This window comes from Augochlora pura, chromosome 7 (assembly GCF_028453695.1).
Source record: "Augochlora pura isolate Apur16 chromosome 7, APUR_v2.2.1, whole genome shotgun sequence".
NCBI classification, from domain to species: Eukaryota; Metazoa; Arthropoda; class Insecta; order Hymenoptera; family Halictidae; genus Augochlora; species Augochlora pura.
Genome location: NC_135778.1, coordinates 15,636,530 through 15,663,554, shown reverse-complemented (window position 1 = coordinate 15,663,554; position 27,025 = coordinate 15,636,530). Strand labels below are relative to the sequence as shown.

Genomic DNA, 27,025 nt, shown 5'->3' with positions numbered 1-27,025 from the left:
ACATTTAATACGGTAAATTGGACGATTTTGAAAAATATAAAAAGAAGTCAAATTAAATGAATTGTTTCATTTGAATAATGTTTTCTGTGGTTTTAATGATATATAAATTGAGATAAATTGCTTAACACTGCTTGGCTCCGTCTTCCTTAAGGACTACTTACAATGAAGGAAACTACAATTGTTAGAAACCAGAAATGGTCAGAGGTAAGATCTCATACGATTATATGTAAAGGTTATTTCATTAGTTAAAGATTATTAGATTAAATTCATTTATTTGTGTTTCCATATTGCAAGAAATGAATTAAAAATATTCATCCCCGAAGATTACCACCAAGGTCGACCGATTGTCGATACTGAATGTTTTTACCACGGCCATCGTAACAATCGATGGTTCCTTACGCCCTCTACGTAAATAAATTCGTACCAACGAACGACCTCCAAGCGGACTGCCGGTACAGTTGGTGATCGTACGTTGGTATATAAACCGGTAGACATTATAGGTCGTTATTCTACCAGCAGGCAGCGTTAGCATGAACATTTCCAACGGTTCTCGTGCGAAAAATACCCTACTACATAAATTCCGAATGACCCATAATTCGCCGCTGGTAAGATCTAAGTGACTTCTGTTAGATATCGTGTACAAACAAAAACCGGTGTATTAAACGCGTACAGGTACCGGGTCACGACCTTCGTTTTCCGTACACATTTGTCGGAGAGCATTCGGGCTTTGACACACAGTCTCTCGTGCGTCCTTTCCCTTAGACGTCGCGAATCCTTGTTATTCGAGGGTGAGTTCGGCCATGTTGTTGAGTTCGACGACCGGAGAAGATATATATTCGTAATTCGTATCGTAACGTCTGTGTTTCTGGTGCGGTCAGTCTTCGGCGAATGATGCAGTACTAAACGATATGCGGTTTACCGAAAAGAGGTAAGTTTCTCGTTATCTCTGTCTTCGTCGACACCACAGATCATTGTCGCCGCCGTTCTCGTTTTATCACACGACCGTCTGTCCTATTTCGCGTTCCACAATAAACATAGATTAAGGTCGTTACGCTGACCGTGTCATGTCGCGCGAATAAAGGTTATAATTATACTGTTTAAACGCTTGATAGGATTTCGATTGGCGACACCGGAGAAATTCGTCGATTGTATCGCGAACGGATCGCTCGGGTCCGTTGGGTTACGAATTCGTTCGAATGCCGGGCGGCAGAATCAAACGGTTTGCGCGAGAAACTTGTTCGCGCGGACCACGGCTTTTCAAATTGCGTGTTTACTTCAATACTTATTCCAGTATACTTTAATCACGGCGCAGGAGATCTGCGAGATATATATATTCGGCGCGAAGCGTTCAGAATTTAAGTGTCGATTATCGACATGCCAAGGTGAAAGAACGTTTATTTGATTTGTTGACTTCCAGTACACTTTGCGACAATACTGTAAGTCGCTTACACAGAGCCATACCAATTTATGGTGTGAAACATAATTCATGCTTGTATAAATATATAACGTTACTATTTATATCATAAGAAGTTATTACGGAAGTAATCTACAGCCATACAAATTATAATAATAAAATTACACTGGAAATACCTATTTTATATCGCGATGAAACTATCAGATATGCGATGTTTCATTTTTTTTACAAAAACTTTGAATATAGATCGATGATCATTTTTCATTGCCTTATCTGAAACGTACATTTGAATTTCTAACTTCCAGCGGACGTTACGTACAGTCTTCCGCGGCACGTTAATAATAGCAACGCATACCTCCTACCGCGGACTTTATAAACTTATCAGAAAAAATACATAGGTAGATTTGCGTGTGATATACAACGATACAGACAACAGATGCACTTTATTCCTGCGTAAACGTCGAGATATTTCGAAGTTTGAGCAGTCGTTTAGCTTCGTTGAAGGCAGACGAATTTCCTAGGCGTGCTTCCTCGGTAAACGTTCCTTGCGATAGCCGTGTATTTAAATGTTCCGTGCGCACACTTTTTTCTCATTATGGAGCGCCTAGCCCAAGGCAGGTGGTAAAACACGTGGCATGCGTAGAGAGAACATGCACCGGTCCCCGTGTTTTTCTTTCCTCGTCTTTTTTCGTCTTTCGGTCACCGGCATACGCCATTCTCTTTTCAGCCTCCGCGCTTTCCTCTCGCTCGCGCGCATATGTTATACCTTCTGTGTTCATATTACACGGCGCACAAGCCAGAAAGAAAGCGCGGTTGCACCCGAGGTTCTCACCCTAGAACACAATTTACATTGGTAACACAAAGAATAGAACGCGACCTTTCACGTCCACGGCTATTCACGCGTGTCGTTACAGTTCCCGAATTCCCTATAAACATTGCCAAGAGGTTATTAACCCTGGCCGCTGTATTTTGTGACGACGAAATGGTCGCTACGATGTTTCGTTGTTCCCCGTTTCGGACGCGCAAAAAGCTTTCAAAATATGGTATTTATTGGAACACCTTCAGCTGTGCGATTTGTTTACCGATCGGAATCCTCCGTGTCCCGCGTTCGAATCGACACCTTCGATCGTTCAAAGCCCGCCTGCAATTTTATTCGAACAATTAATTCACAGAAAATGTTTGTCCGCGAGAAGTGGCACGGTTTGCTACTTTTTGCAGTAGGCACGAATGTGGTGGGTCTCTGCGAAGGATTTTCGTGGCTGGCCGCTATCCGCGTCGCCGTAATTTTTTGCATCGATATCGTCTTTCTTATCCGCGGATCCGGTAACCCATAAAGGTATAAGGTAACGGCTGGCGAACTCTTCACAAAGGGTCAGCTTTCTCCTTCCGAAAGAAAATATTCGAGAGAAACAATCGAGCATGGTGTGCGCGCTCATGCTGGCGCCACGCTTCCCGCAAGAAAATCGTAACAGAATACACGTCGCGTTAAGCTGTGTACATCTTGAGTGTATATGGGGGTGCACTGCCATCGTTTTTTCTTTCCGAAAGACCCCTACGACTTTTCGATCGCTGCTGTCAGAATAATGCATTTTTTCTCCTAAGAAACGTGTCGAGGACGTCGAATTTAACAATACAAGTTGCAATCGTCGAAATGCGGAAAGTACCTTTGAAAAAAATTATTAAATATCGTAAAATCTTCTTCTGTGTGTTAGATTGCTTGATAAACATTACAGTTAATTAAGAATTAAGAAATTTATTTATTTATGTACAATTAATTAAGAATTAGGAAATTTATTTATATATTTATCATTAATTAAGAATTAGGAAATTTATTTATATATTTACAATTAATTAAGAATTAGGAAATTTATTTATATATTTACAATTAATTAAGAATTAAGAAATTTATTTATTGGATGCCTCTTTACACAACTTTTCGGATGAAATATATGCAAACGGTTATTGTTACTGGTGCGATAGGTTTAGCATTAATAAATAAAAATTATCCCGTGCTATGGAGAAAATCGCGTGACAGAGCGATCCAAACTGTGAATTCCTGCGGGACCGTTTAGCCGCGGCGTATGTTCTACCGGGGACAGGCCGTATCAGTACTTTAATGTTTAACGGGCGCCGCGTATCTGGCCTGGAAAGCCACGATTAACCGCAGCCGCGTTCTCGCAAACTGGATCCGCTCTGCCTACCTAACATCAGCCAGCGTACCATTTCCCCATATTTGCTTTGCAGTAAAAGCAAAGCAGCCCGGAACAGCCATAAAGCCTACCGATAAATTCCTTCCTTAACAAGTCGTTCTCGGAAAGTCCCGTACTTCGCGCATCCCGAAAGAAACGTTCACAATTATTAACACTTTCGAGTCGAAGGTCTATACGCCTGCCCTAGAATCACCGTAGACAGAACCCTAGATTTCGGACTACGACGCATATATTTTTTTACCGGCGGATCATGCTCTCTCCAAGCTATTTCTGTTTTTTTTTTCTTACCGTTATCACGGGTCCATCGAGGCAGTAAAATTGTATTCGCGATAAAAGGTGGCTGTTAACCCCTTGCACTATAATATCGAGTCAAACTCGCGATAAAGATTCCATGCAAGATCTACTAAATACAAATATTATTAATTTCTTCTAAATTGAAATAATACTGAATTTTTCTGTTACTAAAGTCTTGAAACGGAAATAAATAAAGACAATAGAAAAAACAAAAATATTTGATCCTATTAAGGACAATATTATGGACAAATAAGTGTTAATCAACGCAGCGTGAAAGGAGCCGTTAGTGCAAGGGGTTAATGTTCGCAAAGAGGGCAGACAGCTAATCGGGAATCGAAAGCCACGGAACGGCATAATGGATTGACCGTTCATTAACATTTTTTTCCCTTATTGTGATCTAAACCCGACCCCCTGATATTGAGAGACCAGATGGTACGAGTCCACCCCTGCTCCATTTCGAGTTTCCAAGCGTTCAAGAATCTACATGACCCTCGCTAATCCCCCCCACTCTATCGTGCATATATCGCCCATATTGCGTCCCATTGACAATTCCCATAGAGCACTCGAAAATACGCCTGCATGCTCGCTAGAACCTTGATTATTCTAATTTCCTGTTCACGGCTAATCCGGAACGGATCAATCCCGTCTCAGCTTTGTCAGAAATTCGCCATGTATTATGGAGACGAAATTGGCTTACAATGTCCGCATATTTGACCCACACTCATCCTTCTATTCTTCGCGCACATGCGACTTATTCCACCCCCATTTCTTCGTCCACTTCGATCTTCCCTTACTCTCCTTCATTTATAATATAACTATATTTATACTATATGTATATTTATACTATAACTATACTTTGCCTAACCAAGGCGATATTTTTCTGCTCACCCTCCCATGCAATGTCTCGTCTAAAATGCAGTTCCCTTTTCTAGACTAGGAAAATTTCGACTTAGGATGATTTCCGGCTCACTATATTCTTTTTATTACTATTATAAAAAAAAATGGTCCTAATTTCCAATTTCTGAACTATGCTAAGTGATAGATCTTAATACATACGACACAAGAGATTATATTTTACAGTCCCTAAATTGTATTGTCTTAAACTGCGTTAAATTATTTTTTTCTGTAGAACTATAAATCTCTTTGATTTCTGTTTAGTTTGTCAAGGTTATGATTTCTGTTTTCGTTTCGTCAAGGTTATTGTTTTGAAGCTGCGAGTCTTCTATGTTAGCTTCCAAGTTCTGTTATATAACAAGAATTATTATATTTTTCAAATAATCTTGTATTTAGTGAATCCTTCGAAAATAAAATAAAATTTCGGAGTAAATAAAATCCAGCTACGTGCCAGTCAAAGCGTTAAATTATACTGGTCTTCGATTTACATAATTTCTTTTAATAAAATACTCGCTCGCGTTCAATTTTCTCTGCCATTGCCCGGCCGTATCCGTACCCGAAGACAAATATTTGAAATGTTTTTATCCGACATCGGTCGGTCCATCCGCAGACTAAACACCAAAGGGGGTTCAGCTCCGATACCCGAGATTGGACCGCATGGTGGCCCATAATACGTCGAACGCGCGAACCTTCGATGATTCGGCTCCGCAGCGAGTTGATCTTCGCTCATCCCGGCTTCCAGGGCATGTCACGCTTCTACTTATCAATATTAACTCGCCTGTTGGGTAGATAGAGTGACGTCAACCCACACGGACCCGGTGTCCCGCATGGCAACTGGCGAGGCGCGGTGCGAGCCGAGCTCAGGACGCAAGGACACACAGACATAGCGCACGCTTGTTTCCCTTCCTCCTCGCTTGCAGCCCTCACTCGTGCCGCGTTTCTTCCTCCAAACCCCGTCTCCCTCCCTCTCTCTCTCTCTCTCTCTCTCTCTCTCTCTCTCTCTCTCTCTCTCTCCTCCACCTACCTCCCTTCTCGACGCCGCGCTGCAAGCCACCCCCCTGCCCCCCACCCCGGCCCCCTTTCTTCTCCTTACACCTTTTGTAAACTCTTCCTCTTTTTTTCGAACGCGTTTTCTTTCAATCTCATTTCCGCTCGCTGTTTCTACTCCCCCTCCTACCTCCCTCTCTCGCGTGTCTCCCCGTTCCCGAGCGCGGGCTAATCCCGCAATTTTCACCCCGGGGACGATCCGTCGTTCCGCAATTCCTAATCCACACATTCGAAGGACTAATTGAGACGTTTATGTATATTTCGTTATCTGTTTTTGAAACGCAACCCTTAAGTATCTTAATTTCAATAATAATTGACTCGGGTCAGTTTCAAAATAGACGGCTGAATTATGGTGCTCTTTGCAAATACGTTTTTTAATTGGTGTTGAAGATTTTTGCTCGTTTGTAGTCATTGGTTTTTTAATTATTAATGTTAATTATTAATACCGTGGTCTAAAAGTGACTGGAACTTACAATCTACAGGATAGGATATGTTAAAGTTTTTTACAATTTTTTAAGTACTGTCCAAGTCAAGCACTGTACGAATAAAAAATATATTGTCGCGAGTCCCTATGTATATTGACAAATACCTTTGTTGGACGTATATAGAAATGGGGACTGTATGACGGAGTTGCATGGTTAAGTTGCATCATCGAAGACTGGTTGCTCACTAGCTATGGTTCTTTAATAATGTGATATGAATACATATAATACTAATATAATATATAGCTAAAATAATATATAACTAATATAATATATAGTTAATATAATAGTTAGCTAATATAATATATAGTTAATATAATACATAGCTTATACATATAATATACAGCTAATGTATAGCTATAATACGTATAATACTAATGCTAATATACAGCTGCTATTAAAGCTCCGTAAATCTTGTATTAATCACGGGACCGCAGTTCCTCAAACTCGCATTCGATGATCAGTGAACAAATGAAACAAACGTAATAATCGCGATAAAATTCAAGCTTCCACTGGAATATAAAAAATCGTGTCACCTATATATGTTGAACATGGCAACATTAAAGCATTAAGTATGCACGCACTGTTCCAAGGGACAATCGGCGGAGGGTTAAACGCCGCATCCATCGGCGCACCTCCGTTTCTCGGATATCTATTCTCGCTCCACCTCGACCCAGACGTTTCTTCCTATGTTTTCTTTCACCGATATTTTCATTCTTCCACTTCGACTATGTTCCGTCCCTTTTCCTCGGTTACTGTTCCCACACACGCACAGAGAAACAGTCGGGATTGTGTGCGCGTTTCTTCTCTCTTTCCCTCGATCTCTCGGCGGATCCTCGGAGGCCGAGGGTACTCGCGGCCGAACCGCTCGCATCATCGCCGGGTGAAAGAGAGGCGAGCACATAGGGGTTCGTCTCGTCTCGTTCCGTTTCTATGAGCGCCGGCAGCTGTCTTCTATTTGTCTTCTCTCACACTGGCGCGCGCGAGGCCGCCGCGCCGCGCCGTGGCACCACAGACAGTGGTCGTTGCGAATATCGTCGCGCCAGCCCGCGACAGGATGCTCCTCAATCTCGCCGTTGGATTGATAAAAATGTCTGCCGGTGACCGATTCGCAGATGTCATCGCCGGCTCGCGTTACCGAGAGCTATATTTGGATTTCGAATCCAGGCCCCCACCTCCCGTTACTCTCCCGGCTGCTCTAGATACTGGGAGCCCCTCGCACGCCCACGCAACACCCCTCGCAAAAAACGGTCCGCAGCGACCACGATCTTGACCGCGGAGACAGCTAGTTTCACTGATATTTAAAACAGGAGTTAGGTAGATAGTTTTAACCCCTTGCCGTACCATTTTCTTCACAGTCACCACGATTAGGAATTTTTCAATTGTTACAATTTCTTAGAAGGGACAAAACATTAACATTTATTCCGGGCCCGAATTTACTCGAATGTTTAAATATTAACACTTTATCGGCCGGTAGTCTTTAAATCGGCTTTTTCTTACGATCGGTAGCTTTGTGAATCGGTTGTCGTGGTAACTAATAATTTATTACCCATTATTGAGATAAATATATTAAATGGTACTACCCCAAGCATCGATATTATTATATAATTTTTTAAATATTAAATATCTCTTGCGATTAATAAAATAAATAAAATCAAAATTGAAACGAAAATTTAACATTGACCTAAATGTTTACGGCGGAATGACTGGTCGATAAAGAGTTAATAACAAGGGATTAGAATTTTATTCCAAATTTAAAGAACAGAATAACATCCATAATCAATAATTTATTACTAGTAATTTCGATCACGAGTCGGACTCGTCAAAGTACGGTAAGGGGTTAATTTTGCTTTACGTCCTTAGGATTTACAATTCTCTCACTGTTACATTAGATCTTACATTTTAGCACGCGGTTTTTTATTCCCGTTTTAACACTTTGCACTCGAGTGGTGACTCTGAGGCACCTTTTTAAAATTGCTTTAATCTGTTCAAAAATCATTTTTATACTAACAAAGCTTGCGTTTAAAAAATTCTTAAGATTACCTCGTGTTATTTTGAATCGCAGGAATCAATTACATGAGCATAAAATGCACTTTGTTATATAAAATGGAAATACTATAAGCCGAAGGAATGATTTTAGATTTATAATTATAATTGTTTCGAGTGTAGAGGGTTACTACTAATTGTGTCTTGCTAAGTAGTACTTAATCGTAGCCGTAATATGGCAGTAATATTTATTCTTCTTCGTTCAGTATTTTTCCAGTGTATTAACCCCTTGCACTGCGACTCCTTTCATGCTGCGTTGATTAGCACTTATTTGTTCTTAATATTTTGCCTAATAGGATGCCTATTTAAGGATGTTTTTTTTTGCCTAATAGGCTTATTTTGGCTATTTTTATTTAATTTTATTTTTAAACTTTGATAGCAGAAGAATTTAATTTTATTTCGATTTAAAAGAAATTAATAATATTTATATTTCGTAGATCTTGCTTGAAATTTTTGTCACGAGTCCGAATTTATAGAATACATATTACACATCTTTATTCTATTTTCACGTTCTCGCACATCTATGAGAATATTAACCCCTTGCCGTGCTTTAACGAGTCAGACTCGTGATGGAGATTTCTAATAAGAAGCAGTTTTATACGAATGTTTATCCGTTCCTTTAAGTAGAAATCAAATTTTATTCTCTCGTCACCAATATTTAAACATTCGAGTAGATGTAAGGACACAATAAACATAAAATTCCTTTTTCTTCTAAGAAATTAGTGCGATCGAAGAAATTCTAGTCATAGCAATTGTAAAGAAAATGATATGGCAAGGGGTTAATATAAAAATATACATAATTATAAAAACGTTCGTGTAAGGTTATAAGTACCTTAAATATTATCGTAACTTTCGCTTTAGTGCAAAGGTAGTGCCGAATTGTTTGACATCTTGGCAGCTATTGATTCGGATTTTAAAAAATGGCGTAACAATCGTACTTAACAGGTTCTCGCTAGAAATCTCCATTGCGAGTTAGACTCGTTAAAACACGGCAACGGGTTAATCGGAGAGAAGGCTTCGTCGTCTGTGTCTCGCGCAGATGCGAAGATTAGAAACATTTTTTCTACGGTTAGAACAAACGTACGAGTATTTTTAGTAACGCGAGGAGTCAGTTATCTCGGCGGACAGGGTCAAGAAAGGGTTAAGTATAAGGACTTGACCTGTAAGGGCATTGTTGCACCTTAGCTGTCCGGCAAAGGCGATTTTCGGCAACAATTGAGCCACGGCTGTAGGCATCGCCGGCGCAACGCATCGAGATAGCCAATGAGACGCGCAGCGCCGCGACGACCCCCTTTGCGAGACAGCAGATTCGGCTGAGCTATTGCTATACCCCCCTCCCCCCCCAACCCTCCGCCCATTGTCGTACACTTACTTTGTTTACTCCCGTCGGTAAGTCGCCGGTGGTGGTGGCCCTGTCGTTTCTTGACGAAACGCAACAGACGGGATTTCATCTGCGTGCAAGCATTGAGATTCCGCTTGTACAAACAGGGAGAGGGTACGGATCGCTTTTGAACGAAACTTGCGCGCAAAATGTAGGGGAGAACTCTCGAATATTAGCCGTTAACCGTCGGACCATTTGCCGGTCAAAAAATCCTGATACGCTCCAACCGACGTTTCCTGGAAACCTGCTCCCCGGTCACGCGGCGTTCTCGACTTTTTTACCGGAACGGTATCTCCGTTCTTTCGGTAATCGGCTCGATTTTTGTTCCCGGAAAAGTCGGACTTTCGAGCCACGGATCCCCGTTGGAAACCGATTCGCCCTCTTTTCCAGGCTCTCACGATTCCGTCAATATTTATGGAGATACGCGAGCGGCTCGTTTTACGCAGACCACCGTGACTCCACGGTGTAATCCTTTCGTCAATATTTCCCCGGTTGGGCAGTCGGTCGCGTTCCCCCGTGCCAGCCGCCCCATTACCGCGCACACGTGTTTCTTAATTTGATAATTAACGTTCGGATGTTGCGCTCGTTGCGCGGCGTAACCCGAGCCCGGCCGAAGTTACGAACCCAGTTAATTACTCTTGTTACGCTTGCTGTTTGTTGCGTCCGGGGCAAATCGCTCGGCGGGCCGCCCGATACGGAGGCTGTACGACGTTCCGGCACCGAGACCCTGTAATTTTCTATATCGTCGCGCTCGCTGGCAGTTCGTAAATTCGAGGCTCGCGGAAAAGTAAACGGCGCCGCTTATTAGCGATCTTTAGCACACAAATTTATGCGATGCTTGTTAAATCGATAAATGCTGTGCATTTCAGAGTAACCACTTTGTGAAAACAAAGAGCGTACACGTGGGACGCTCTAATAATTCTCTTCACAGACTTTAACCCCTTGCACTACGACCCCTTTTACGTTCCATTGATTAGCACTTATTTGTTCCTAATATTTTACTTAATCCTTTACGCTCGGAGCTATTTTAATTTGAAATCTAAAATAATTTCTCTGATCTGTAGCATTTTCAATTCAAATAATTTACTATATTTTATATGATGTATTTATTGCATTTATTATAATATTTTAACGTTAAATAATGTTAGATAATTCTATTGTGATATTAAAATTATTTTAATACGTGGTACAATCATTTTCCATGGCGCCTCCGGGACGCCGCTCGAGTGCAAAGAGTTAACAGGTTCAGACAATTTTTCTTTCTTCTATTGTCTTTATTTACTTCCGACTTTGATAATAAAACAATTCAATTTGATTTCCATCTGGAAGAAATTAATAATATTCATATTTAGTAGGTCGTACACATGGAATCTTTTTCACGCGTTTGACTCGTTATTACAGTGCAAGGGGTTAAAGAAATGTTTAAATATTCTGCAATTAAAATATCTAACAGTGTATTAATTAGTTAAGGTGATTTGATAGGTACCAGTCGCTTCGGGTATTTTTATGATGAGAAAACCGAACCGCAGTTTATTGACAAAAACTTGGGAAGCGAAATTTACAAATCCCTTTCTAAAAATTAATGTAATATCCTTGTTGCGCTAAAGCTGACTGGACCAATTTTTACTTCAGTCTTCTAATCTAGAAAGAGATCTCGGTCTTTAAATTGTTATCTACATTTCGTTCACCCTTTTAAAGTTAGTTAAACTCAGTTGTCAGTGCTTCGCTTGTTTCGTTCAATGTGATAATCTTATACGACAAAATAGACTGATAGAAAACAAATATTGTAAATTAAGTCCCAGAATAAACACCATTGTCGTAAAAATACGAAAAGAGAAAAGTCACGTGGGGAAACGAACGATTCCATCGCGTTCGCGAGCGCATCGCGTACACGATCCGTATCATCATCCCCGCGATTTCTCGGATCTGTTTCGTCAACACCCTGTATGTCCGACGGTCAGAAGGCGAGTTCGAGAACCTCCCGAAAATCCGGTACAGGAAGCGCGCAATTTATGCCGGTTTTTGGCCAGTTACCGAACCACGGAGTCCGCGAGTACCGCAATACGGCCGTGGAACTCGTGGTTCCCGAAGCGCGGCGCGTTAATACGAGCGAAATTACGGGGTGCCGCGTGTTCCCCGCGCGAATACCAATAGCGCCATCGCGGGACGGTTCTCAACCACTCCGTAGCGGTAAGGCGCGACATCGAACGTCTTCTACGGTCTCTAGTCGGCTGAGAACCCGGAAGGCGGACTCTCCGTGCACATCAAAGGGAAAAACCTGTCTGCATCGTGAAACGACCTGCATCCATTCTCAGAGGTATCGCTGTGCCTTCTGCCAACGTATATGGTAGAAGGCATCCCTTTTGTGCCGGATCTGCCGTCTTCTGCCTCCCGGCGTGCCTCGCGGCTGCCAAGACGGACGCACCCGTGAAAATTCGAGCAGATTCCGTAATAACTAGACTGGCTTTTTGCGCTCATCGCGCACAGCAAAAACTGTGCTGCTTGCCGAAGGTTTGCAATTTCATTTCTGCAGACGTTGGCTGGCTACTGGGTCACTCGAGTCCTTGCGGTTTTTTTTTAAGGAGGTGGTACCGCAAAATAATTGAACACCGTGGCCCTATGGGAGCTTCTCCAGTAATTTTTGTTGCTGTAAAAATTGGTAGAGTGTGGTGTAATCGCTAATCTTCTCCGGAACGATGTCTCACTTATTATAATTCATGGAGAGAATTCTTTTCGCTGTGTTGTCTTGAGACGTGTTCCTTTCATAAAGGATTCTTGAACGACATTTTTATCATATTTAATAAGAGTATCTGGATGTATTTAGTAACGTTAAATAAAATAAATGTAACCAGGTATGTCGGTAACGGTGGAAGGTAATATGTTAAAATTCATCGTCTTAGAATGTCCGCTACTGTACGCGTTGCCTTAATTCTTCGAAACACCATTGTACTAGAGCTCGTAGCAGGACCCTTTTTAGAAAGCAGCTGTAGCTATGAAATTAAAAGTAGCCTGAATCGCAACGACTATGGTTACAGTCGGCAGGAGAAGAAAAATATTCTTTCAAAGTTAGCACCCAGTTTTATCACAAAAATATTCCCAGCCTAGAACAATAATATTCAAGAATATTAAAGTATTCGTTACATCATTAATTATTGAATACAGAACAACAATCAAGGTTACAGAAAAGTCGTAAATCGTCCGAGAACAAATGATGGAAAAGGACCACCGCAACTCCGCGAAAGCAAAGATCGTTTACCCTGCGGTACACGGTGAAGATGACGCAATTACAAGAACAGGGGCGTGATTACAGGACGAGAACGCCGTAACTTAGATGCACTTACCGTGTACCGGCGGCGGAGTGTCCTCGCCGGTTTTTCGGGCCGAGGCATAATAAGCCCGGCGGTCTGTATTCGGACGTGGAAGATCTTCGCCGTAGGAATTCGCAATTACGGAGACAGCGATCGGTGCATGTCTTACGCCTGAGAAAGGGACCCAAGGGAGAACCGCGTCCTTGCGCTCGCCGGGATTCTCTTCACAGGGGAGGAGGACCGCCGGCTACCTCTCGCGTCTCGTGGCTCATTGTGACGGGAAGTCAAAGGAATACAACACCATCTGCCGCGGCTTGATGCGATACCGGCGAAGCAGCCGTGTAATCTGTTCGACAATATCGTCGATTCGTACGAAGAACAAAAAGAAAACAAAGTATAGTACAAAGAATAAGAAAAGGGAAGAAGAGAGACGAGGAGGAGGAGGTTTTCGGCATAATTTTTCGCGCTTCCCAAGCGCTACGCGCATGAATGGCGTCCTGCTCCTTCTCGTTTTTTCTTGTTGTTGTTGTTCTTCGCCTTCTATTTCTCTGGTTCGGGCCGAGAGAGAGAGGCCTCTGGACCAGAAGAGAGGTTCAAAGAATCTCGTGACCTGTTCCACGGGCATTGCATTCATTTCCATATTCTATGTATTTAGTGTTTACGTCTACTTCGTATCCGGTCGGCCTGAATGGCCCCACAATGCCCGGCGAACTGGTAAATGAACTAGACGTTGATATTACTTGCCGTTTACTATTTTGTGCCCGCGCGAAACGCGCCAGCGCCGCTCAATTATCCCGTGAGAACACACCGCGTTGACAGTGCCAAATTTCGGTGGGGGTCCTGGCCTCCGTTCTACGAATCTCACTCTGGGCCCATTCGCATTCTTATCCGACCGCCGCACCAGAATATTTCCGACCTGGTCGGCATCCTTCGCTTCGTCGAGGAAGGTTCCAATTTTTACGGAAGCGTTGGAAATTCGTTGCTGAACTTGTTCGCCGTGGTTGTTCTTTCACACGACGACTCCTTGTCGAAGACTGCCAGAGGCAAAAGACTTCTAGATTGGCACTAATAGTTGAATAGATCGAACGAAATAGAACCCGTCTTTCAACTCGCTTTAAATACGACGTGACTTATCTAGCTCCGGTAACTAGAATAAACAAAGTAAAATAAAACTACTGTATTAACTACCATGTCGTACATTACATTATTTGGTTTACATTTTATGTAGTAATATTTGAAATGTGCTGATTATAAAATTGTTAACATAGAACAATTTTGGATAAGTATGGTCGTAGTATGATTTTTTTTTTAAATTAAAGATTGAAATTTTTACTTTATGTTAACAAGACCATCGACTATGATTTCTCGCGGTGTTATCATCGGTCAAAGTTGACAGATTCTTGTCTAAAATTTTTGATAATAATATATAATTTTTGATGATAATGAAATTTGATAATATTGAAGTTATTTTGAAAGGTGACGTGACAATTTTTAGTGGTGTCTCAGAGTCGCCGCTGGGCTTGTTCATTTCTCATGTGATAGAAGACTTTAAGACTATTGAAATACAAATTGGTCCACAACCGGTAAATCCACCCTAATTGCATTATGTCGTGAGCAATTCTCTGGAAACGGGTCTAATGACGCAGGTCCGAAGTCCTAATAGGTACGAGCTAAGCTTCGGCTATCTTCTATGCAAAAAGAGAAGCAATGGTCGCCGACAGCGGGTCTATGAATGACAAAGGTGGCGTCGATAGCTCAATGAACCTCTTCGGGGAGCAATGGCTGCGGTCTCGTCGTCGCGCGTCTTTCGCCAGAAGGATTTAAATCCGTGGTGGCCGGCGGATCAGTGTCGATTCGGCGACGACCGCTTTTGTCGGTTTGGCTCGCGTTTTCGTCCGGCGATCGGTTCTCAGAACGAAAGCATCGTTCGAAACCGCGAGGCCGCCTTGCCTGAACTCTCCGGGGCTTTGCCGGCCACTTCTGTTGCCCGGTCCCGACCCTTTTCTCTCGTTCCTTCGTCTTTCGCTCGTCTTCCTTTCTCTTCCGTGTCCCCCTCCGGCCCGCCTCGCGTCGCGCCACACGCTTCTTCTCTCCGCAGCATCTCTTTTTCCTCCCGGCTTATTTTTCTTGTTTAACCTTCCACGACTACACGTAAAGGCCAATTCACACCGGAACGTCTTGGCCTCCCGCGGTAACGATTCAAAGAACCCGTACAATTGCCACGGATTCCGCGTCCACGGCACGGCCACTCTCGGGCTCCATCTCCGCTCGTCGTCGCAGCTTGTTTCCTTCTCCGTCTCATTAGCAGCAACGCGAGATAACCGCTGTCCGAGAACCTTCGCGCCGACGAACGTTAGATGCTCGGACGATTTGAATTCTACGACCGTCTTCCGATGCTCCTGTCTCGGCTGCTTTCGAGAAGATTAGTACAGAGTCGATTTTTAGTATCAGAACTATCGGATAAGATAAACAGAGTTACTTGAGATTATTTATTTTACATTTATTTCACCCTTCGCTGTTGTAGTATGTCATGTGATTCTGAAAGATGCGTCATTGAAAAACTAGCAGTGTCATTAGAACTCTAAAACTTAAAAATTTAATTTGTACATTGTAGAATATCGTTTCCTTTAAACATAAATTTCGGTCATTTCGAGCCAGGGTGACAGTGGAGGGTTATGTATGATTTGCTTCGTTTGTGCAGCAGGTATTAGTAAGCAATTTTTAGTTTACCAGCAACGAACAACGAGTGTATAATACGTGCCGTGGCTATTTCGTCGTCGATACACAGTCTCCAGTGTCTCGAGATGGAAATCGAGTAGATTCGAGTTCTGATCGTGGGTAAAGGTACACTTTATCGAGTTCCCCGGGCAGTGAAGTGAAAAATATTCGGAGCCCACACCCCGCGTTGCATAAGACGAACACCCATGGTGTTGGCACCGGACTTTGTGGAGTTCGGCCGCGAGTGGCACCACACGGAGTTCGAAGACAAATTTTTCTTCGATTAAGCGGGAACGTCAACGTAGATTTACAGTATCAAATGAGTCTACAATATTAAGTAAATTGATGGTAGCGAATAGATTTAAAATAGCACATGGATTGCCAATATAAGATATATTGACAATATCAAACAGATTTACAATACCGAATAGATTGACAATATCAAACAGATTGTCAATAATCATAAAGTGTACACGAGGCAATGTAACACACGCGAATAAATGCTCTGTACATGAACGAGCGTGCAGAAAATTGGCTGAAACGCGTTGTGGGTCACGAATGCACGCCGACCGAGAACTCCATGACCTGTTTGCGACTGTACAGGGCGTTCCTCAATAATTGCATCTTTGCAAAGAGCAAACTTCCAGCTTCGTGGCCATGATACATCCAGCTTCAGAACTTCAAGTTCTTTGCAGAAATTTGGACTTAGTGCTTTAGTTGTCGATTGCTGTATCTTTGATTTGTTTTTTCGGGAAATAATTAATTGTTTATGTATTAGTTTTTTCATGAGAAAATAAATAAGAGGATACAAATAGTTAATATATCTTATTCGGTGAATATAAAATTAATTATACTCGAAAATAAATGATTGGTCAGGGAACAGTAACCGGCTCCACTAACCTGTAGCATGTGAAATGTTAAACCATCTTAGCCCTTTATTTACCGAAAGCTTGTTGTTAACAAACTGGGTTGTATCTAACCTAATAATAATCTCCTTTTAAATAACAATTTCGGACAATTTAAATGACAGTATCGATTCAAAGAATTTGTTGGATAACGAATGAAATTGCAAACGAAAGAACGAACATTCTGTGATCGTGTCGCCAGCGAGCGACGAACGCGACGGTCAACGCGACGAACGAGAGAGGTCCGCAAGGATCTTTCTTGTTCCTCGGGTGACGCTCGTCCTTCCAACGCTTCCCACATATTAAGAAACGGCCTGTACAGTCGGTGGTTGGGTCCAGCCACGGACTCCACGGTGGGAAAGTATTCGCGAGCAACGATGCAGACGCACCCCGAGGCGTGCACCGAGCGAGTAGTGTTCTGCCGGTATTAAACTACGTTCTCACAGGCAACGCGCGCATGTCCTTTGTTTTCAAAACACTGGCCCCCGGTGCCTTGTTCATTTAAAGAGGTATCGCGACCTCCACCCCATCGAGCAGCCTACGCGCGACATTCAGCGGGGTTTCCTAAGAGAACGCTGACTTTGACCCCCCACCTGTGGCAGCGACGAATACAGGTGATGCTTCTGGAGCAATGGCACTCAAGACAGAACTCCCGGGAACCGAAAATGTCAATCTTTTTTTCCAGAAAAATCAGTATAATAGCGATTGATGTTGGAGACTTTGCTTCGAATACTTTGATCCTCGAAAATTCAATGTTCCATAATCGTCAACCCTTCGTCGTACAATTTTCTTCTTAATTACAGATCCTAACAAGTTAGCTGTTTTTTTTTTACGAGTATAAAAATGACAATATTTTGTGTTATAACGAGTATACTAGTAAAACGCCACTAACTTAAGTTATCGAATGAATTGCTGGAAATATTTATTAGTGGCCGGACTCGTCAAAGTGGGGTACATGTTTAATTCTTTTAAACAGTACAGGCGAATAGTGCAACAAGCAAATAGTTTTGCAAAGGTCATAATAAATAGCCTGTGGATTTTACATATTTTTATTGATACGCTTTTAAAAGTATCACAAGTGAGATCGGTATCCCAAGCGACTCCTGCTTATCGAAACGGATGCGGAACATTTTTATTTTTCACGGAGTTCCGCAGTCGAATGATCATTGGTACAAAAGGCGTAAAAAACGCGATCCTACCGAAAAAAGGACCTGTCTCGATTGAGATCCAGGAAACCGCCGTACTCTTTTTGGGTCCAGGACGCGTCCGAGATTCGCCACATCCGTTTCATCGTGGAATCTTCTCGTCCCGTCGAATCCCAATCGTCGGCTCGCCGTCTCGATAGCGTATGCACCGTGTAATTTCACTACTTATGCTCCTATACCACTTCCTCCGCGCGACGACGGCGTTCACACGTTTACGAGCGCAACGCGAACCGTCTCTGCCGACACCTGTATTTGTATTGTACTATAGCAGGATGGATCGGCGGCAGCGGAAATGCTCGCACGAAGTCGCATTGTTTCCAGTGTTCTGCCCTGGGTTCGGAGTGTCCTACCAGATACTGTTTGCCTAGCCGGAGGCGTCTGTAGCAATCGCTTTTGGGAGCACACCTCGTTAAACGGATCCATTGACAAATCGAGATACCGTTGTTGTTCCTCGCATCCATTCAACGCGACGCGTGCACGACGAGGATCGATGAATGAATAATCGAACCGATTCTAGAACTCGTTGGCTTTCGACAATGGAAAAGTAGACATTGAATTTCCACATCGTTGGGGACGGGGCACGGTAGGTATAGGTACAGATCGACTGACTAATGATTACTATACCGCGCATCTTCGTGCCAAATAACTATTTTTAAAAACGATTTTAAGAGACAGAAATTAAATAAAAAAAATATGTCGTCCCTTTCGATATATCCGGACTGCTGAAAATATTTTAATAATATTTTTCCTATAAATACAATTAAATCTGAAATCAAATGTTAATAAATTCTAATGTAACTACTGCTTATAAATTATTCCTGTAAATTTAACAACGTGTATACTTCGTGCTCGTTATTATTTATGGTATAGGTTCGTAAAAGTTCTGAATTTGCGTAACTTCCGTCGCGTGCACCTTGCTTCTGCACAGGCGAAACCAAATGCGTCCTCCAAATTGGTTACATAAGTGGGGAATGCCAGGACAGCTAGTCCTTTCTCGGGTCGAAAGAAGAACGATCGGTGTCGAAGCAAAATAGGGGTGCCCCTATTTCCTCCGAATGTGACCTGAGAATTCTTCCAAAGCGATTCTTCGCCTCTTTGGCGCGCGCGCGCGCGACAGCTGCCTTCATGTAACAAAAAGTTTTTCTACACAGGGCCTTCGGAAACTATGGAGAAAGTCTCACGCGACTCATAGCGCAACACTAATTTTTAAATTATTTGTAAGAAAATAGATCTTTCCATAGCCATAATTAACGTGAAGTTTATTATTGACAAAACTTGTTCTTTCAAGGGGTGTATCGTATCCATGGTGAAATAGGAGCGGCGACAAATCGTACTTTTACATCCGTTCCACTTTATTCTGTATTAGCTGTTAGTTGCATAAAAAATGTCGACAGAATATCGTCTTTCGGCAGTCACGGCCACGAGCCTAATGACGATGGGTGGCCGAGAGAGCCATGTAGGTACCAACACAGCCGCGCGAGCCCCATAGACGCAGCTTCAGTTTCGTCGCACCCTCTCCGCGCCATCGCTAACGCAGTAAATGGATAATGTCCTGCGTCGTCCGTGAAACAAACGCCGCATCAATTCGCATTAAGCTCGAAAACGACTCGGCGAACTACCGAGTCTCTAATTCTGCTCGCATGCCCGCGAGACGTTCCCGCTAGCTCTATACGAGATCGATATTATACATAGTTCCACGGTTCGAGCGTAATCCGCGCGTACAAGAAAACCGCCTCGTCCGCATGCCCGAATCCCCCGATTAATTTAACCGGCGTTGATTCCGCGCTATTACGAGCTGAAAAGAATCCCGGTACAACAAAAACGCACCACATTATATTTCGCTGCATTAAAATACATGACCCCGAGAATCCATTCTGTGCCGCGCTATCAAAAGACGCTTTCGAACAAAAAGTATACCTCGGAGGAGCGTTCAGTTTCCTTAATAGACCCGTGGGCTAGCCTTTCCCGAGATCGTGCCGGCGCTTAACATGTTAATTCGAAAACGAGGAAGGGTGAACGAAAGAGCTTTCGTCGCAGCATCGGCCGTCCGGCTGCTTTTTTCCACGAGTTGAATGAGCGAGCACTGTCGACGGCCGCGTGTGTGTACATATACCCATGCGCAGGGACACGAACGCGGCCGAGATAGAGGGAATGAGAGAGGAAGCGAGAGATCGGGAGAGTGAACGAAAGTGCGAAAGAGAAGGAGACGGGGCCGCCTGTAGGGACAGGGACGGGGGCCAGAGTTTCATCGCGCCCTGCGTACCATCTCGTCGTCCCAATGGCTCCCCTCCTGTCCTTCCATTCCCTTGGCGGTCTGCTGTACCTTTCCCCACCACGCGTTGCCAACAGCGGCAACAGCCCGGCATGTTAGGCCGGCAAACCAGCCGGGTACCCTCAGTTCAAATCTAAACGCCGATCCGTCAGGACCAGCTTCGCGCGACTCTGCTCGACTTTGGGCGCGCGTCGCGACACATTACACGGAACTACGTTATGGACAACATCGTCGGAGACTCGAAGTTCTTCCGACAGAATCGCCAACGGTCTCCGGGAATGACGCACTGATCCCTCACGGTTCTACTGTATTCGCGGCTCGTCCTTTATCGCTCCTTTCACCCCACGAAGAGCACGCTGCCTCGCGTTGTCGCGACGCGTGCACCCAAACCTCCCCTTCTCTATCCACACCCGCGACTGATAACAATCGATCATCTGTTTTACCGGGCGCGCGCTCAGTTTCTGTCGCCCCCCTTCCTGTTTATTCGGAACGGTCCAAGCCGCGAATGGTGTGTGTACGTGTGTGCGAAATACGCGTCTGCCACGAGGGTGCATTGTTACCGACAGAGACTGACAAAGACGGGAACACGTAGTTCTTATGTTTTCGCGAGCATCGTGGGAACCCGACTGCATTGTTGTAAGCCCCGTGGATCGACGGTGTCCCATGATATCACGACTATGATCGCCTGAAGATTTCGGACTACGTGAATCGTGTTTTCGTATACCAGTAATTAACGCGGCTCCTATTGGACGGTTTGCGTCCACGGCAAAAGAATCCCGACGATGGTTTACGACGTCACCACGTGAAAACCGCTCGAAGGACACCGAGGGTTCGAGTTTTTTTCGGACCGAGGCCCGACGAACCGTACGGCAAACCGTTTTTCTCCGGAAACTACCCTCATGAGAATGGATGTAGTGTCGAATGGAATGCTCATGCCAGCGAAAGTACTGGATATTGGTGCCTACCACTCGTCGTTCTATTCGCCGCCACCGACCGAGGCGTAAGTAACCTATCTATAACTTATCGGGACTACAACAACGGGTCTCTGTCAAACCGACGGTCCATTGTCGAACGCGAATTTTTTAGGCAGAGATAAGATTAAACGGTGTCCAAAAAAACTGTGAAATTTTACGGTTCCACGACGAGATATTCGATCGTTGGAACGAGCGTTTACGAGTCTTCTCTTCTCAAATACTTCGGAAGATCGTTGATCACATGTATATATGTATATGCATTCGTATGTCACAGCTAATTGACATTTAAATTATTCACAGAAAGTTAGTTAATTTATTACAATCTTTTTGCGGTTGCCGGTTCGGGAGTACCATCGAGCAGGACTCTGGACAAACACAACGTACTGACAATCGATAGATCGAATGTAACCTTAGTAGAAAGTAGTGTCGAAAAATAGTTGACATATAAGTTTACTCAGAGAGGGAAGGGGTAAAGTGGTCAATAAAGCTGGAGTTCAGTTTTCCGCAACTGATGTTGACCCGTACTTTTCTTCATGATGATTTTGGAATACATTTCGAGCAACGTTCTCGTAAAGTTAATTACAAGCGATCGATTACGAATTCGTCGGACTGCGCGAAAATCTGGGCCGCGCTCTAACCTCAAAACTCCTAATTTCGGTCGGACTAGACCGGTGGAACGGCTACGAATTATATCACGGGTACGCGGCTCACGTAATATGTTCGTTAAGATCATGTTCCGCGATTAAATCGAGCCATTAAAATTCCGCAGAACACGGGAATCGGTCTTCGGTCGTTCGACATGTAGAAAACAAAGGTTCCCGCGGAGAGATGCAACGGCGAATCGTTTGCAATCTCGTTTCACGGGCTTCGAACAGGTTCCCAAGCTGGGTTGCAAGGTTATCGCGTTTATTCAAATTCACCACGCTCCTCGGGTTTATCTCGCGCGAGCTGTCACCGGTAACGAGCCGTACAATTCGCGCGGTTAGGTTTCGGTTTCGCAAAACAAATGCACGAGGCCGGCTGCGGTACACAGCCCAGCATGCAACGAACGTCCTGGAACGCCGGCCAGCGAACAACGGAAGTCTCCGGTTCAGCGTCGATATCAAAGGATGCGGCCTTATCTCGGATAGATTGAGCAGCCAGTTGTTCTACAAGTTTTTATATCGTCGTGTCCAACTAGTCTGCTTATTTATTCGGTTGCTCGAAGCATATTCGAGGCGGACCACGTGACTGAAAAATTGTAGGATTTTTGTAAGTACACGGTACTAATTTTCTAACCATGTCAGTGTGACCTACTGTTCTAGGACGCCGTGTTTTACCAGGGGTTTCCCCAATTTTCGTACCGTGTTGTAAAGAAGTGCGGTGTTACCTGTACCTAACTAATATAATTTCTGTGACGACTGACTAGTTTCCACATCAGTGTTCAGTGGGTCGCTGTATAGCATCTGGTTCGAAGGTCCTTCAAGCCTCGAGAATCCATAGCATTGAACAATCATAAATCTGCTTGGCAGTAAATCTTTGAAATGCGAGAACAAAGAAAGTATATCCACTAACGAAACTGTTGATTTCTCATAGATAATCCCATCGTTGGGATAGGTCGAGTCGTAAATGGTTCCGGCGCGTATACACACAAAGTCTGCGTCTTTTCATTGGGATCATCTGAGCCCCCTGGAAAAGCCCAATGTACTAAACAGATGTCTTAAAGTAGCTAAAAGAAATTTCCTTTTCATAATTACGGTCTGTTTCTCCGGCTACCTGGCGTACAATAACTTCCGTTACTTTAAGCCTGCAGCAGTGGACAGCTATTATGACATTTTTCATAAAACAGTTTTTAATATGTACGAATAGAACGCAGTCTAATATCCAATAGCAACTTAGACATTCATTCGACAGTTATGCCATGATACTATTGGAAAACAGTCCGTATGAGCCAAGTCCCATTCAACATTCCAAGCCGACCTGATCTCTCGAAATGTACCTAGGTGTTCTTCGGGTTTCGAAGTCCCGTTTCCGGCCATTGCGTTCTCAAAGACAGGACGGTATTTTTAAAAAGTCACCCAGTAGGTTGCGGGTCCCAAACGGCCGGGCCTGGAGCCAGGGCGCGGGGTGGGGCGACGAGACAAACACGCAGGCAGGCAGAAAAGAAAAGCAGCGGGCACCTCCGAAGGAAGAAGCATCCTTCGGCTATCCCTGTTGTTGCCTAGCAGATATATCCCACTCGAGGCTCGTTTATCGGCCGGAGTCGGAGCCGGGAGGGAAACGACTACGGCCCGTATATCCCGGCCTCTCCTCGCAGGTCTACAGCCCGGCTCGACCCGTCCCCGACTAAGGAGATTTAAACCCGGTTTTCAGATCGAACCCGTTGAGAATTCCCCTGTCGTTTATTTCGTTTGCCGGCAGACGGGTCCGCGCGTCTCCTCTGTCCTTTAACTGGCCGCCACGGCGAGCCGCGCGCCGGCGCATTCACTATTTTCTGAATTGCCTTAATTTGGACCGTATTGTCCACACTCGAACCGCGCGCGCGCGCGTTACATATTCAGTGGTCATTAGTCAAATGTCGCCGCCAACCGTACCAGAATTCGCGCTAAATATTGGGCCGGTGCATAGCAAATCGGCGATCGCGTTCGTGTCGGCTCGTTGCAACGAGACCGCAACAACTGCTGTCGTTGGTCCGGTACAACCGCCGTACGACAATGCCGCGAGAGGTTAACGGAATGCAGCTTTACCAACCTATTATTCCATATGTGATATCGATACAATGATACGGAAATGTACGATTCGAACAATTCAGTTCCTATTTCGTGGACACGTGTGTCATTTTATACAGTGGCTTCAAAAATTATTTGTACACTGTATTACAAAGTAATATAATATAGAAAATAATTTTGCAAGAATTACAATTCATTGGAACGATGCCTCCTACGTAGAAACTAATTTCTTATCTATCGATGATACCGCAGAATATCGTAGAAGAAATGTATAAGGGAAAAGTACAAAGTTGCTGTTATTAAATCATCGCTGATAAATATATGTGGTCTATGCTAATTAGACTTGTCCAGCAAGAATCTGATAGAGTATCCTACAAACTGGACGTTCTCTCAAACGTGTCCGTAGACCCACAGCGAATACAATTACAATCTAATTTACATCGATACAGATATTCCGATGTAATTTAATGCGAGAATCCCTGACTTTGCGAGCAAGTTAATTCACAGAAGGACTTAGCAGAACCACGAGGCGACTACGAACGTCGAATACCATCTAGTCATGACGAGCACGCCAAGAGTATCGGCTGAATTTATTAACCGAGCTGCTGATACATTCCGGCGGTCCTATTCATAATCAATTATTTCCACGAAACGCCCGCGTACGTTGACAATTCCAGAATGTAATAACGACATGACGGTCGTCGAGGAAGCCTCTTCCTGTGCGGATCGCAGGACTCGATAGACGGCGCCGTTATCCTGCGAGACTTCGTCGTATAGAGGGGAATAGAGCGAGGAAAAAAGTCGATCTGGTAAATCGAGATTCCAGGCCCGTCGAACACGCGGAATCACGGCGAAGAAAAAAGGAAAGCATCAAGGCCGCCTTCGGAGAGGCAACAAAGACCCGGGGGCCCCGTTGAATTTTTTAAGACTTCGCACCTAGGCGAGATCCTGGGAAGCTGGGAGAGAGAAGTCTCGAAAGTCGGTTGAAACGCGGAAATCACGGAATTGCAACAAGTCCCGCGAAACACGTGGCCTGTTCGCAAACATTGCTCGACGCGCGAGTCGACGATCTCTCTCTTTCTCTTCCTCTCTCCCACTCTCTTGCTCTTATTCTCTCTCTCTCTCTCTCTCTCTCTTGGTCTCCTGACGTATAGTTGGGCGAAGAGAAAAAGTTATGTCAAAATCAAAGAACTTTGGATAGAAATGAGATAAAGCGGATGCCACTTTTTTATCCTGAACCTGAAATGTTGCAGAATAAGTGGTTGAAATATTGCCTGTGACGCGACAGCGTGTTTTACATAAAATTTCCGTTACATTTTATTAATAGGTGATTCGTTACAATGCATTCAGCATATAATATAATTTTTAGTAATATGGTCATTCTATCGATATTAAGCAAATTGGAAGCACTACTTAGCACATTACGTAACTACTATTTCGAAAATCTATTAAATCACAATTTCGTTGTAATAATTCAAGTGAAAAAATTATAATACCACATTCTTTCTATTTTTCCCTTATCCTGCAACATTTCAACCTCAACACTAGACTTATAATAGTTTATAGAAGTAACAATAAAGCATTTATTCAGATTTTTAACGAATATTATTATAATACTTGACGTAAGTACCCCATATACTGAATAAATAATAAATGTATCTTCACAGTCTAAATAATCGTAAATTAATAAATTAGCGATCCGCCGTTTTACAGGTTATTTAATTGTACATTGCTTAACGTAAAAGTAGATTATGGCTTTATCTCGTTTCAATGAAAAGTTCTTTGTTTTTGACACAACCACGCCACTTCGGGCGGCCGTGCGGCGCCGAGAGCGGGAGGAGAAAAGAATAGATAGAGATAGGAAAGGACGAGAGCAGCCGGGTCAGCAGGAGAGGCTGCCCAAGTTTCAAGGCGAATCCGCGCGTTAGGAGTCGAGAGGATCGTCGGCACGTGTTACGGCCTAGAGGCCTCCATCTCGATCGTGGCTCCACGATTTCCATGGAAATCTATCTCCGCCGATCTTGCGGTACGCTGCTTGCTATGCCCTTTCTCAACGCCAGGATGCTTCTCGCGACACAGCGGAATAGGACAGGAAACACGTGATTGGGATTCTTAGCGACGCGGTTACGGATTTATTGGTTGCCAAGGGGAAATCCATTGTCGAGAGGTTTCGCGATTGATCGTTGTCTCGCGCGACAATGCTCGCGCGGTCTCTAAACTCTCACAGCTGTGCGCTGCTATGGGATTGACTTCGTCTCTCCGCTCAAGATGCCGGCCTTCTTTCGACGATCGGACAGCGGACATTTTTGACCAAACCACTGACAACGAGTGTGCTTAGGATCGCTTACAATTTCATTTATAATTTCTTTCAATATATTCTTTAATATATTTTTTTTAGATGCGCTAATGTTTAGCATAAATTTCGTTTAAATACGTGAAAATTGAAATCAGTTGTCAGAAACGAATAATAAATAAATGATCATGGGTAATTATGTTAATTATAGTTATATAATAAAATCAAATGGATTAAGAGACTCCATTAATTTTGTAAGGTATAGATACAGTTGTCTATCAATTTATCATAGCTTACATATTTTATATTATAGCTGATATTCATATTTTACATAAAGCTATCAATCTCTTCACGATCCCAATAGGATCTTCCATAATAATCTAATTATTCTTACTAGAGAAGACAGAAGACAAATAAGAGCGTATCTCTTCTGTTAAAAATTTCAACAAAGTGAAAATGACGCAGTTCACTGATATTTTTTCTGCTCCGTATTTTACTTATCAACTTTTATCATAAACGCATAAAATCTGCAAAGGAAACGAGAATATCCAGAGAATATGAAACATCGCTAGAAGCAAGTTTTCTAGCGACGCCCGACCCAGTTTCCATTTCGACATCTCCGAGGCAAGTGTAAACCGGAAAAGCCGAGTTAACTGGTAGGTTGCAGTCAGCAGTGTCGGGTTTGATTAGCGCGATTAGAGCAATTCGAGACATTAGAAGCTGGCAGCAGAAATGGAGGCATTGCTCGTAGAATTTCTGTGAGGATGGAATCTGGACGATCGCGTACGACACAGGGAGACGGATAAAGACGATCCCGTGGTTTCGCGGCGTGTGGTCGTTCCCGATGAGAAGAAACGGTTCCCGCGGGAGCAGG

The 27,025-nt window shown here is 43.6% G+C and overlaps 1 protein-coding gene across 2 annotated transcripts in view; it reads left to right on the top strand.

Annotated features, from left to right (window-relative positions):
• The first annotated feature begins 841 nt into the window (after positions 1-841).
• Myb (proto-oncogene like protein Myb) overlaps positions 842-27,025 on the top strand; it is a 60,534-nt gene continuing 34,350 nt past the window's right edge. The window contains exon 1 of one of the 2 annotated variants that reach the window (XM_078185292.1): positions 842-928. In XM_078185292.1, coding sequence (XP_078041418.1) covers positions 909-928 — 20 coding nt within the window. In that variant the 5' untranslated portion in view covers positions 842-908. Of the gene's footprint in view, positions 929-20,329; positions 21,177-27,025 lie in introns of those variants that run through there. The other variant, XM_078185291.1, reaches the window with a different exon arrangement.